The sequence below is a fragment of the Empidonax traillii genome, unplaced genomic scaffold (assembly GCF_003031625.1).
Source record: "Empidonax traillii isolate 1590-97213 ecotype Southwest subspecies unplaced genomic scaffold, ASM303162v1 scaffold1125:size176652, whole genome shotgun sequence".
Classification (NCBI taxonomy): Eukaryota; Metazoa; Chordata; class Aves; order Passeriformes; family Tyrannidae; genus Empidonax; species Empidonax traillii.
This window is the reverse complement of record NW_020956318.1, coordinates 120272-134836: the sequence shown is the minus strand read 5'-3', so window position 1 is coordinate 134836 and position 14565 is coordinate 120272. Positions and strand designations below refer to the sequence as shown.

Below are 14565 nucleotides of genomic sequence, written 5' to 3'. Positions count from 1 at the left end.
GGATAAAAGTAGTTCCCAGGTTCAACTGTTGCCGTTCCAGTGCCTCTGAAGAGTTGGCAGCACCCGAGAAAGCTGCTGGGGGACCAGTGCCCGAGACTGGCCATGGGGAGAGAAGACCGGGCAAAACACAGGCATGGACCCCTTTTCTTTTTAAAACTGGTTTATTCTACACAATTTTTTTAAAACAACATTCATAAAACATTAATTACAAAAATGTGCTAATATGGGGTAGGTAGTTTTTTTTTTTTTCTTTTTATTTATTAATTTTTTTCTTCCAACAATCAGAAATTCACGTTTGAAAGGATAGTCATACTTTTAAGACACACATTCAAATACTTTAATTCCAGATACAAAATTTTCAGGGGATATAAATCGCTTACAAGAAGCAGACATAAAAAATAATAATAAAAAAAGAGGAATAATTTTAGGCTTCGGGATCTGATTTCAGCATTGAATTGAGTGACTGCGTTTGGACCCTGGCTCTGCCCAGAGTGCCCAGCAGGCCTGGGCACTTCCCAGGACCAGTTCTGGAGCCACACACGACTCCTGCTGAGCCAGAGCCAGGAGCACAGTGGAAAAAAATGGGATTGCAAAGCTACTCACAGTGCTTGCAGCCTTTTATTGAGCCTTTCTAGTGAGTACAGACACCACGAGGGTGAGCGTTACCAGCACATCGCAGGGCAAAGCAATGCCTCCCACCCCAAAAACCCACGGGCAGGCTGTTTTCCATCAGCAGTGGAGCAAATGCCAGCTGTGACAGGGCTGGAGAGAGGCATGGCACGGGAATCTGCTGACCAGGGCTGATGGCAGCAAGCTTGGAGGTCCTGCTTTAAAAACAATCACCCGAAACGGCCAAAATTCAAGCCTCCGCCCCGGTGCTCTCATGTGGAGCCAGCTCCAAAATCCACCCATCTGAAAGCAAATATTTGGCTTCATACTGTTGGATTTCAGGGCAGGGGAGGGAGAGGGGGGTAATTTCCTAATTGCCCTCAGCCTCCCCCCAAAAAAATCCTGCCTCTGGCTTTAACGGGTTCAAACAGCTGAAACAGGATATGCTGGGAAAGTTCAGGCCTCGAGAAGTCGTTTTCTTTCCCGAAATGATTGGAGTGAACGCGCTCGGCAGCCAAACCCCGACTGCGCTCAGGCAATTTGGCCCTCACCCACCGGGAGAGGAGCATCGGCTCCACGCGAAAACCTGCTCCGGTAAACAACTCGTCTGCCCCACCACCCTTAAAAATGTACAAAAGGGGAAAAAAAAAGAGTTTAATTCCTTAGTAAAATAGACACTAAGCCTTGTCTCTAGCGCTACGGGTAAGGGCTACGCTCGCCATGCCAGGCGGAGATGGGTGCAGGGGGAGTGTGGGGGTATGGTACAAAAAGAGGAGAAACTTTGGAGGCAGAGAGCCTCCTTCAAAGCCATGTTTTGCAGGAAACAGGTGGAATTTTGTGTCTTGCCTGCACTGGGAATGTGGGTCCCAGCCCCGCTCCTGGGGTCGGAGGGTTGCCACCACAGTGCGTGGGAAGAGGGGCCGTGGGGACGCTCGCAGGGTCTGTCCTTGAGGGGAGCACTGAGGGCACTGCAACGTTTGAAAAAGCAAACTAACAAAGCCCCCCCCCCCCGAAAGGGGCTGTGTGGGGTGAACCCCCCCGAGCCAAGCGATAACCTCACTGTCACCAGGGCCAAAGTCCACGGCTCGGCCGTGCCAAGCTGATAAAGAGCCTGGAGCGAGTGGCACGGGGAGGGTCACCCCTGCAGAGCCCACTCAGAGCTCCAGCCACCCCTCTGCCTGCTTTCCTTCCAAGGGCTCTCAAAAGGAAGGGGAAACAGCTTTATTTTGGGTCATTACTGGTCTGTGGATCCCCTCTCTGGTGCCAGCTCCATCCCCGCCCAGAATCACACAGAGGAGGATTTAAGGAGCAATTTTCAATCACTTCATTCTCCCCTGGGGTTACAAGGGTGGCTTGGAAGTGCCCAAAAGAGCTGCTCAAGCTCAGGTTTGGTGGCACAAAGGCAGAGGGAGGGGCTGCTCCGCTTGCCTTGGCAAATGTGCCGGGGCTTTCAAAGTCATCCCGATTTTCTGCTTCCAGCTGGAGAAGGAGATGCAAACTCTGCCAGCGGGAAAATGATTGAAGCTAAAATAACCAAGGTAACCCCCCAAACAAAACTGTGGGGTACAGAAGCACATGAAAGCTGGGAATGCTTTGCAGTGAAGGATGGAGGGACGGCAAAGGTCTCGGCTGGTTTTGTCCCCGAGGCCAGAGGGTTTGGTCCAAGTTCACCTTTCTCCAGGTTTTCACCCTGAGGACTATATGGCCACAAAAAGATGCAGATGATAGACAGGGTTGAAATCCACCCTAAGCCTCCCGAGACTCTGAACTGATGTCAGCAAGAGGAGGTGAGATCCTCAGCACCAAATCAGGCCACCAGAGCGAGTCGCTCTTGGCACCCACGTACCAAAGAGACCCTCTATTGCCATGCAGAACATTCCCGTGGCTCTGCCACACAGGGAAGGGCGGGAATGTCCTTGCCTAACTGCAGACCTCCTCCCTCCTGGCTCCTCCAGGCAGCTCAGCCCGGAGGGTGATGAAGCTCCTCGACTGGCAGCCCCAAACCACCACACTGGTGGGAGGCAGAGCCAAAACCTCTGGAAATTGGGGGTCCCCAAACCTCGTGGTACTGCAGCGGACCTGCAGAAGCCCTCAGGCTTGGATGGCAATTAGGATGTGGCCTTCCCACAGCTCCCACAGAAATGTGAGAAAACCTCAACCCCAGCCAGTGAGTGGTCAAAATCTGTTCAAATTGAGCTATAGACGTGTGTGTGTCCCTGGCCACAGGACCTCAGGACAGGCCACACTGCAGTGAAGCAGCTCCTGCAGATGGTTTCACAACTGGGAAAAGCTCTGAGCCATGAATCATGGCACTTCCCAGGCAGCTCCTGCAGCATTTCTGCCCTTCCCATCACAAGCACCACCATCCCCAGAGCCCTCCCAGCTCGGCTGTCCCGCTCCATGCTTTGGCAGGAGCGAGAGGAGTTAAATCCAAAGCCTCGCTCTGGAGCAGTAAGGGGAAAAAAAAAAAAAAAAAAAAAAGAAGAAGAAAAAGAAGAAAAGACAACAAGTTGGTTTTGAACACCCTCAAGGTAAAGATTTAAGAGGCAGCCCCAGCCCAGCCCCGAGCGGGCACTGCTGGGACACGTCCTGTGCTCACTGTACACTTACATAAGGCTCTGCAGCTCTGCAAACGCCCCGGCCATGGGGTGAAGTGGGGCCTTCCCTGCTCCCTTCCACTCCTTTTCCATCTCAGGGGCTCAACCTGCTCCCCTACCCTTGCTGGCTTCCAAAACTGGCTTAGCCTGGAGTGCCGGGCTCCCCCTTCCCCTCCTGGAGTAGGAATCACAGCCTGGCACCCACAGGGGAGGGAGAAGGTTGGGTTTTTTAATTAGAAAACGGAGCAAAAGGCAGCTTTTGGCTGTGAACGCGGCCGCCTGCTCAGCCCTCCCCTGCCCGAGGAGGATGTGGATGTGCCGGGCCAGGATGAGCGGATCCCAATGGAACAGGATGGGGTTGGGGATGAAGCTTTCTGCAGCAGGTAGGGACCCATTTGGTGTCACATCACCAGACCACCACGGGCTAAAAGGAGGTTTCAGAGCCCAGTGCAATTCCTCCCTGTTCACTGGTGCTCCGATCACCACAATCCCACCTCTCACATGGCACCAGCTGCACAAGTCCTTGCCAGCTGCCTGATACCCTGAAGAGCCAAACTAGACCCACAGCAGCAGTTTGCTGACAAACCAACCCCAAATACTCCCTTTATGTCGTCAGACTGCTCCAACCTTTGCCCCTTCCTGTTCCCATCTGTGTTTGCTGACGAGGTGGTCCTTTCTTTGCCTTCCCCCCGGCAGAATTTGCCCCTGTCTTCAGCACGGGCAGGATTTTGGCCAGGTAAAGATGCTGGATGTGGTTTTGGGAGGCTGGTACCAGACATCGCTCTGGAATAGGATGAGGGCTGGTTACCTCTGGCCAAAATGGGGTTTGCCATGGACAAAGACCAAAATGTACTGGGAACCAACGTGGGTGCCAGCCCCTCTCCTGGGCAGAGCGCTGGCTCCCGGTGGACACGGAGCTGCTCTGATGCCACTGCAGTGCCAAGCACCGGTTGCACCAAATGCAGGCTGCCCCCGGGGAAGGACCTTTGCAGGGTTGTGAAGCAGTTAAGGCAAGTGAATTCTGCAGAAATTCGGGGTTTGAACCATCGATCAGTTTATGAGCCAGGGAGGTTTTACCACAACGAAGTCTGGGCACAGCCATTGGTGGGCTCTGCAGGGCAGCCGCTCGCTCAGCCCAGACAAGGGTTTGGAGGCAGCTCTGCACATCCTCTGCTTGGCCTGAAGAAGCTCCTTCTTGAATTTAAATGCCTCACAAGCTCTCCTTTGGAGGGCATTAAGGTAAAAAATTCGATTTAAGGAACCTCATCGAACCCCGATGTGAACAAATGCCCCAAACCATGCAGGAGTCACGGTGAGGAGTTCTCTTTCCTTCAGCTGTCAGAGGGCTTTGAAATACCCCATTCCCACCTGAAATACATCTCTTTAACACCCTGTCCTAGGCTGAGCCTGGCAGATCCCACCACAGCGGAGCACGGACACCGTGGTGCCTGCCCTGCCTGCCCACGTGGCTCCATCTGCCTCCTGTGGCTCCCAAAACTGAGATGGGTCAGCAGAGCCACAGCAGACGATGCCATGAAGGGTAAGAACAGTCATGGAAAAGCATGTTGAAGAAAGAGACAAGTAGACATCTCATTTTATAGTCATAAACAGACACATCACAACACACCAGGTAATTTTCCAGCTCGTACGGGGACAGAAGGGCCACAGGACCACAAAACCTTACAATGCATTAACCAATATAGGTTAAAAACAGGACCAGAGGGGCATGCAGGGGCCTGAGCCTATGTACAAATGTCCCACCACTGCCCACGGGAGGGGCCTTCCACTGAACCCAAATATCCACAGCAAAGATTTGCCTCGGTGTTACAAACCCCCACACTCGCCTGGAGACCAAGGGGTGATTCCCATGGCCCACGTCCCCCTTCAGGCATCTCAGTTTTTTAATGGCAGTTGAACAAAATGAAAATTGAATGAAGGATGGGTTTGCAGCCAGGATAAAAGTGAGTTTTGTTTCTTGCTCTCTCCCAGGAAAAGGTACCCCAGTCACTGTTGGCTCCTCGTTTACACAGGGACCCACTGGGGCAGAAGAACTTCCCTCCTCGCTCGTCAACCACACTCATTAGCACTGCCTGGAGATGATCACAGAATCATGGAATGGTTTGAGTTGGAAGGGACCTTAAAGCCCATCTCATTCCACCCTCTGCCACAGGTAGGGACACCTTCCACTATCCCAGGTTGCTCCAAGCCCTGACCAACCAGGCCTTGAGCAATTCCAGGGATGGGGCAGCCACAGCTTCTCTGAGCAACTGGAATTTCTAAAATTTCCTCTGGGCAATGATGAATTTCTCCACAAGGCTGAACTCTGCTGTCTCTCTGTGTGGTGGGTACCCACTGGCTGTGTGATTTCCCTGTGCTCTCTCCCTCCCCCCCCAGGGACAGCACTGACCCTGCACCAGCTCCCCACAACAACACACAGGCGATGGACGAGTGAAATGCTACTGGGCCTTCCCAACCCTTTGGAACACCGGGCTTCCCTTGCCAATACTGACTCCTGGTTATTGCTGCATAATACACAACTGGCCCCTAAAAAAGAGCAGTGGCACCCTGTGCCCCGAGCCAGCAGCATCCCCACAGCCGTGGGTGCCCCTGTGCCCAGCAGGGAAGCCACGTCCCAGCACGGGGCTGATCCAGCACTCACAGGGCTCTGTCCCACCCCTGTGTGCCTCGATGACTCCAAAGTGCCCGTTCCAGTGGCGATCCCAAGGATTTGGCCCTGTGGATCCAGCCACTGTGGGCTGTGCCAGGAGCTGCCCCTCTCTTTTGCACCTCGAAAGCCCAATCATCAGTCACTGGGTGAGAAAACAGAGACGGAAAGTGGCCAAGGGACCTGCTGGTCTCGTCCATGCATTTTTAAGGCATATTTTGCAGGAAGGGTGTGCTCCCACGTGGCTCCTTTTGGTGGAGCCGGCCGAGCTCCCCGTGGTCCCGGCTGCAACTCCCTGGGTGTGCAGGAGAGCAGCGGGAAGGGGGGAGAGAAGAAGGTGGAAGAGGGACTTGCTGACATTTATTTGGTTTGTGCATCGGACTAAAGCATCGCTTCCTCCTTCGGCTCTCTGGCTCCAACAGGCCCTGGTGCTGGATGGGGAGGGGTTTGTCTCCCTTGGAAGTGACACCCCAGTGACACCAGAGGAGGAGGAGGAGGATGGACAGCTGCAAGGTTCAACAAGCTCCATCCGTGGCCTGCTTGAAAAAGGCAATTATTAGCTGTAAACCTCTGTTGTGACATATAGAAAACCGGGGAGACGAGCGGGAGATCGATCAAGTTTGAATCCTGGTGAGAGTTCTCCTTAGAAAAACGGTTAGAGAGGGAAAAAAAAACAAAACCAAAAGGTGGCTTTGAAATCAAAACTGTCCCGAGAAAGAGCGTTTTTCTGCTAGTTAAGAGCCTTTTAACTAGAAGAACTTTTTTTTGTGTGTTTCCTCCTTTACAAACGTAGTGCATCTGCAATCTCTGGGAATTATGGTCTGTCTGGAAAAGGGGCTGTGCTGGGGCTACGGAGAGGCCGCCGGTGGCCGCGGGGCGCGCGGGGAGCGGCGTCACATGTGCGCTTCGGAGGCCGGGCAGCCCGGCAGCAGCTCCCCGTTCACCACGGCCTCCGACACCAGCATCTTGTCTTTGCCGGAATCCAGGCGCTGCTTCTTCAGCATCCTCTGGTGGACCAGCGGCACCACGGAGAGCACCAGGCCGCCGATGATGGGGGGGACTCCGGCGAAGTAAAAGGCCGCGTCGTAATTCCCAAAATAATCGTTGAGGTATCCTGGAAGAGAAGAACAACGGGGTGGGTTAGAGCCACACCGGTCCAAGCCCTCATTAGTCTAATGACTGGCTGGTTTCCTCCTTCCCGTGAGAGCGGCAGCTTGCGTCAACCGCCAGATTTGGGGAGATTTGGGACTTTAAAATAATCTCTTTTTTTTTTTTTTTTTTTCCACTGCATTTCTTGAAGGTTTTTATGCCCTGGATTGAAGGATGTGTGCAGCCAACATTGTGTACCAAGAAGCCAAGAAGAAAACCCTCAACCATCCTTCCTGTTTAACCAGAACAGGACACAATCGGACACATCCCAGACAATCCCAAATACAAGCTGAGACGCGTTAAACCAAACACTTCAGGTGGCTCTTCCCAGAGGCTTGCCAGCCAGGAGACAATGGGAAAAGTGGGCAGGGGTTGTTCCTCTGCAGACTGTCTCCATCTGGAAGCCCTGCTTTGCCTACAGATATTTTATCTATGCTGCCAGTCACAAACAACAGTTGAGCCCTTAAAACCCAACGAGGTTCTGCATTTGTTCGTTTGGCAAGTTCCAACACAGCCAGATATCCTTGGAGAATAACACATGGCCATTGATCAGCACTGGAAAATCCCTCTGAGTTTCTCCTGCATAGACACTTCCCTGGGGGTTCAGTCAATGAAATGGGCCCCTTCACCCAGCAAGTCCAATGCAGGGGGTCCTGCAGCAGCACCCTCACAGTCAGGGTCTTCAGCCCCCAAGTTCCTTCACAAGGGTGTTAAACTGAACTTTGCTGCCAGAAGCAGAAAGACCAGAGGAGTTTATCCAGCTTTAGCTTGGTGCTTGCTGATGCAGACATTCTGCTGTTCAGGGGTAGCTCTGGCAAAGCGCTCGCTGCTGAGGGTGTTGGAGTTATTGCTCTGCTCAAACACAGACATAAATCTTGTGGAGCTCAGGTGTCTCCATCTCTAACTTTGAATCAATCCTAGAAAACTAATATCTGCCAATTTTTAGCTCATCTTCAAGCAGAAATCAAGTTCATGTGACCTTGGTTCACTGTTCCCCCAGTGGTCACCTTTGGAGAAAGGCCCCGAGACACTACAGGACACAGCATGGAGTGGTGCCACACCCATGCTTCAACCCCCCTGTGACATGATAAGCCAGAAAAACTTCACACCGTGAGTCCTGTCTCACGCCAAAGTACCCCCAGGGGTGAAAGCTGCTCCCAGCATGTCCCTCCCAGAGCTGCTCCAGGTCCGGCACCGCGGCGCTACCAACCTGCTATGGGTGTGCCCGCGGTCATGGGCACGGCCATCAGCCCCATGAGGTACCCGATGGCCTGGGACGCCTGCATGGGCCCCACCAGCTCGAAGGCGATGGGGGCCATGATGGTGGTGAAGAGGCCGTCGCAGAGGCCGAGGAAGAGGCAGATGACAATGACGCCCTCAAAGCCTTGGCACTGGGGGATCATCATGCACAGGATGCCCAACAGCATGAAGGACGCAACCTGGGGAGGAAAAAGTGGGCGTGAGGAGGGGGCATGTGCAGCAGGAAGAGTCATGAAGGTGACACTGAACAGGTCAACGTCATTGCTCTCTCCTTCGGACCCAGCAATGCCATCCATCCGCTGCGCCCGTCTCAGAGAGGCCCTTAAGAGTAACCTTTTAAGAAGGGTTAAGAAGGATTAGCTGCTGGATTAGCTGCTAGATTTCAGCAGTTTGTTCTTCAAAAACCACAGGAAGGTGAGAGGGTGTCAGTAGTTTGGGAAGAGGTGGTACCATGGACTTTTGTTGCTGAATGGACACTGGACGAGTGTGTAACTTCCCTTTCACATTTCTGCAGTGAATTTTCACTGCTCACAGCAAATAAGGCTGTTATAAAATAATCAGTAAAGGGTTTGCACTCTGTCACTGACCAGATTAAGCAGATCAACGTAGAGATGCCATTCCCTGACCCGTGGTTGTTGGCCAGCAGCTACGAGAGGGTTGGACACAACGTACCTGCAGGTAAATCTTCTTCAGCCCGGGGATGCAGTCGCCAATGCGGCCTGAAACCAAGCGCCCCAGCCCCGCCATGGCTCCGAGGCAAACCAGGAGGATCCAGTCCTTTTTGGTCTCTTGAAATCGCTTCTCCACGTATTTTACCTGCAATGGAGGGAAGGACACAAGGATGTGATGCCTCGGTAAAGTTGATTCCTGTCATCTCCCCAAAGGGGATGAGATTTCCCGCAGCTGGCTCATGTTTTTGGGGGTGATTGTGTGACTCTCGTGTCCTCACCGCTCAGACCTGCACACTCCACCTCTGCCCGCCCCAAACCCAACAGGCCCTTCCTCTCCTGTTACCGATGCTTGTCCTCAGGAGCTGTGGGGAGCAGCTGCTCTGCCCACCCTGGCTCAGAGGACACATAGAGGCATTAAAAGGCTGTATCCTCTCATCACTATTCCCATTTACAGGATGTGCAGCAGCTTCTTGGCCTCGAGGCTTTTGGTGCCTCTGCCCCTACTGCCCATCCCCACCCTGCCACCTCCTCCTCCTTGCAGGAGCCAGGGATCTCCCTCCCCTTCCAGTCCCAGCCAAGGCTCTTACCAGGTTCATGTAAGGTACGAGGTATCCCAGGACAGCAGTGGCGATCCCAAAGGCCCAAATCCGATAGGTCTTTCTCCGGAAAACCCTCAAGTTGAAATACTTGCGGGTCTGGGCCCAGCACTGCTGCCGCACGCTCCGGCTGCCCAGCTTGTCCTGCCCGTCGTGCTGAGAGTCGCAGGAAGGCGGCAGGATGGGCCGGTAGGTCATGGACAAGAAGATCTGGATGAGCATTAAGGCACTGAGTACTTGGAAAGTATGTGCCAGCCCAATGGCCTTCCCCACCATCTTCAGGAAGAAGGGCAGTGGCACCGAGATGAGGCAGCTGCCCCCGGCCACGACGCCGTTGGCCAAGCCCAGGCGGCGCTTGAAGTAGTGACCAAGGATGACCAGAGAGGGCTGGAAGGCGAAGGAGCTGCCACAGCCAAAGAGGATCCCATACGTGAAATAACGAACTTCCAGAGACCTAGTGGGGGAGAAAAAAACACGTGGAGCTGGTGACGTTCAGGTGACGGAGGTACAGAAGGTCAGGAAACCTCCTGCCCCGTGCTCTTGCAAAGCAGGGTGTCAGGGCACAGGTCTCACGTACCACAGGTGCTACACAGAAGGTCTGACCCCAAGGAGATTACTCCCTAGCCAAAGCAAGGATTATCCTCACTTCACAGCCGGCACATCAAATCTTCGGGAAAATGGAGTTTAGCTGGGGAGAGCTTTCTGCCACCAGGAGAAGCGGCAGCCAACCTGCCCTCCTTGGGAAGCTGACGTAACTTCAATGGTTTTTAAATTACAGCAAACAAGATTTTCTTAGGTAGGAAGGGTGGCCTATTTTTAGCCAGAAATCCCTTTTATTTTTCCACTGAAAGGACTAATTCAAAACATTCTGCACCCAGTGTTTGAAAGCACCAACCCTGCTGGTTATTAGACACGTAGGAAGGAAACGTGTTTCTGCCCAAGCTCCAGGATGGTTAATTAAGTTGCTCTTCTTTAAGCTCCTCTGGGAGCTTAAATTAGACAGTTAATAGATCTGATTTGTACCTTACATTGGTGGCTGCACTCGAGGAGGGAGTGAAGTGGCTGCTCTGTAGAGCAGATGGAGAGTCCTGAGAGCCCTTGGAAGGAGCTGCTTCCCAATTGCCAGACTAATTGTCCCAACAGAAGCCTCTGAGAAAGGAGCCTGTGCTCCTGTTGTGTTTGTCTCCAGATGAAGGATAGTTTTTATTCATCACTGGGCATCACATCTAACTGCAAAGTTTGGATGCCACGAGACACTGCCGGGGAGGAGAGCACGACAGAGGCCTCGGGGTGGCTCACAGTGCCCAGCCCTCCTGTGCAATGCTGAGTGCTGCTCATGGAGCAAGCGGGCAGACGGTAGCCCACATCTAACAGAGCAGCTGGGAGCTGGGAAAACCTTTACAAGCACATCATTCCTTCCATTACAAGCTCGTTTCTTCAGCCTGCCAAGCGGAAAGCAGAACACGCTTGCTGTGCCCGACGGCTCCAAGACAAATGACTGTCAGGAAAGGCACTTTCCAGCTACTCCAGAATGAAACCACATCAGAAGCCCCCTCTCTGGGAGCCAGGGAAGCAGCTGGGCCATGCAGGCTGTCTCCGACCTCCCACGCACCAGCGCTGGCCATCTCGGCTGGGTCACACCAGCCCCGGTGCCGCAGCTAAGCCGACGTGTCGGATCAGTGCAGACAAATGCCCCGGTTCCCATCTGCTCCCTGTTGATGCTAAGACACCCTTGCGTGAGCAGGGGCTCCTTCCAGCCCTGCTTCTTAGCTGGGATTTCCCAGCCTGCTTACTGGGAGTCAGCCAGCTGCTCTCCGGTGGGAAGGGCGGCATCATCTCCCTCGGATAACGAGGTTGCCCGTGGATAATGATGTCTCCTGGGACAAAGAGGTCTCCCTCCATCAGCTGCCTCTCTCTTACAGCTCTCAGTGGGAACAGCCCTGGTTCATCCCTGCTGGCAGAAGTTTGGGGAGTCCTATCTGCAGGATAAACTGGGCAGAAATTGTGGAGAGGAAGGAGAGGCAGATGAAGAGGGAGTCAACCAACCCTACAGAACACTTAGCTGTGCAGAGGAAGGCTAGGAGGGCATGTGGAGGCAGTCCTGCTGAACTGGCCATCATCTAAAGATGCTAAAACACCCCTCTTCACACTGGAGGGAAGGTGATGCCTTGTTTGGGATTCCTCTTTTGTTGAGGGCATGCAAGATCTCTGGTGGTTTGAGCTGATTAGAACTGCAGGAGACACCCCTGTGCAAGGCAGCAGAGAGGAAAAGCCTCGCCTCAACCCCATCCAGCCTTCCCCAGAGCTCAGCATTTCAGCATATTTGGTTTCTTTCATGGTTTTTGTACCAAACTCCCAACGTTTTGAGAGCAGGAGGCCCTGAGCTGGGTGCTGGAGTCCTGCTGTGCAGGCTTGGTGGCTCAGAGGGGGTTTGTATCAGCTTGGTGTAGTGCTGGGAACTGCTGCTCCTCTGTTTGGAAAAAACCAAACCCATTTCAGAGGAACCAGGAGGTAAAGGGAAGGTGAGCCTTGCCACAGACCTTCCCTCAGCCCACCAAACCCGGGCTGTGTCACTCTGAACCGGTGCCTGCAGCCAAGCCAGCACTGGAGGTTCATCTCCAGCTGTGGTGGGGGGAGCTGACAAGGGGGATCAGAAAAAGGCTTCTCCATTGTTCTGGGCGAGCAGCAGGCACCGGCTCGGAATTTCAGGAGCAGCCTTCAGCACCCGGCTGGAGCAGTGCCAAGCCCCGCAGCCTTCCTGCTCTTCCCCCGGCTCCGCTCGGCTGCGCCGGCACAGCTTCTCTGCCCCGGTCCAGTTGCAGAGGGGCTCCCTTCTCCCTTAAAAGGGAGCCAAAGGAACGTGATCCAAGAGTGAGAGGCAGGAAATGGGGATTTCAGTTCTGCAGCTCTCCTGGAAATAATATTCCTCTCTGCCTGTGCTGTTGGATTTTCTTCTCAAGCCCAACACAACCAGCCACTCCCAGTGGCCGTGCTCCCATCAGCCCTTTTCCTTTGCACAAACGTTGTACAACCTCTGTTGATTAGAAGGAAAGCAGGATTGCATGGGAAGCTCCTGTGATCTGCATTGCCAGGGCACACCTTCCTTAAGGACCCACTGCACTCTCTCTGATTGCTGTTATCTTTGGGAACACAAGGCGGTGGCACCTGCGAGGAAATCGCGCAGGGTGGTTCCTTCCACGCCGCTGCCTGAGACGGGTTTAGCGTCCCAAAAACCCCGGCTGTGATCAGCCACAGCCCCAGGGGGCTTTGGCCTTTGTTGCATCCCCACTGCCAGCGCAACGGGGGGCTCCTGCAGCCGAGGATTTGGGGATCCAGGGAACCAGGGCTGGGACAAGCCTGAGGGTCTCACTGAGCAGTGTGGGTGGGAGCTGGTGTCCTGCTCCCACTGGCTCCCCTGCAGGGTGGGCAGGAGGAGCACAGCTCAAGCAAGCAAGTCGCCTTCTGGAAAACCAGTGTGTATTTGCTGCAAAACCCCCACTTCTTGAAGCATTTTAATTAAAACAATATTGATTTTAACTGAAATCCAAGCCAAAGCAATGTTTTTATTCAGCAGAACTGAGGCAAGTGCTGCTTTGGAGGTGTCTCCATGGTGCCTCTGAGACTCTGTTTAACAAGTGTCACATAAATTATCCCAAAGGTGACCTTTTTTTGCTCCCTCAAAGATGCCAGCGTCTGGGTTGGAAAGACACACAGGTACACCTGCCATTTAAATGCACATCAGCCAGTGCCTGCCAGCAGAAATTCATGGCATGGGATCAGGGATGGAAAAAGAGGAACAGCAATGGCCCTGTGCTGCTGCAGACGCCTGAGCCCGAACAGGAACACCACAAACTGCTCCAGATCCTGTCCACGTCCCCCTCCCTGTCTGCCCTGCACAGAAACTCCCTCTTAGGCATAATCCATCAAATATTATTTTAGGTATGAATTTGCTTTCAGTACCAAATGTGAAAATGGTTGCAAAGGAGAACAGTTTTCTCTGTGAGTGCCTCTTTGGAGCTGCCCATGACAGGAACATCGACCTTTACTCCCTCTTTTGAAGATCAAATGAAGGACCTGAGGGCTGAAATCCCATAAAATACAGTCCCTTGCTCAGGTAAAATTTGCTTTTTTTTTTTTTTTTTTTTTTTTTTTTTTTTTAATAAGGGCAAAAGAGCAACTTGGTTCAATTTGTAAAGAAACAGGTTGAGCACACATGGGCTGTGTAGGGATGCCAGGGCACCTCTCAGCTGGCTGGGAACCACCTGCTTTGCCCCCAAAGGCAGCAGCAGTGTGTTGGCAGGGGGGATTGCAGGGAGAAGGGAGGAAGAAGAGCTCTCCAGGGAGCTGTGTGCCCTCTCCCCAGCCTTACTTGGTGAAGGAGCTGCAGAGGAGCCCGATGAAGGCGATGGCAGCTCCCATGGCTGCCGTGGTCCTGCAGCCAAGACGGTCGGTGAAGATGCTGACGATGGGAGAGCAGAAAAAAATCATGCCCATGGCCAAGGAGCCGACCCATGCTGGGGAGAGAGAGAAGAGAGGTCATGGTCAGGGTGGGACATCAAACAGGGGGGGCACAAACAGAGACTGACTCCAGCCTTGACGGCAGAGAGGCAGCCCCATCAGACTGTTAATTAACAGTGAAGTCATCGATAACACAGGCACCACTTGTGCTGCCCAACGGCATCGTGGACGGGGCAGAGTTGGAGGAGTGGACAAACTGTCCTTGCATTCCTCTCCACTGGGTTCATATGTGCCCCAGGGAGTGCACTGAGCTTCCAACACTTTTTCCTAACACCCTGTGCTGTGTGTGTGATGATGCCCCCACTGGTGCCCCTTCCATCAGGGCATCTCCAGGCCAAAAGCTTCCCAAGCTCCTCAGAACCCTCTGCTCCCCCACTTTGGCTAGGAAGAGTTTCCCATCCTGAGTCACAGCTCTGCATTCCCAGGTACCACACTCATCCATCCCTGCTCTCCAGCATGAGATCTCCTCGCCTCCCCCTCGCCCCCCCTTCAGTGACGAG

The 14565-nt window shown here is 53.5% G+C and overlaps 1 protein-coding gene across 2 annotated transcripts in view; it reads right to left on the bottom strand.

Moving 5' to 3' along the window:
* Nucleotides 1-4771: 4771 nt before the first annotated feature.
* SLC16A2 (solute carrier family 16 member 2) overlaps nt 4772-14565 on the bottom strand; it is a 36630-nt gene continuing 26836 nt past the window's right edge. For both annotated transcript variants that reach the window (XM_027905152.1, XM_027905153.1), the window contains exons 2-6: nt 13917-14061; nt 9539-10001; nt 8953-9096; nt 8231-8459; nt 4772-6985 (exon numbers count right to left, since the gene is read on the bottom strand). In XM_027905152.1, coding sequence (XP_027760953.1) covers nt 6765-6985; nt 8231-8459; nt 8953-9096; nt 9539-10001; nt 13917-14061 — 1202 coding nt within the window. In that variant the 3' untranslated portion in view covers nt 4772-6764. The remainder of the gene's footprint in view (nt 6986-8230; nt 8460-8952; nt 9097-9538; nt 10002-13916; nt 14062-14565) is intronic.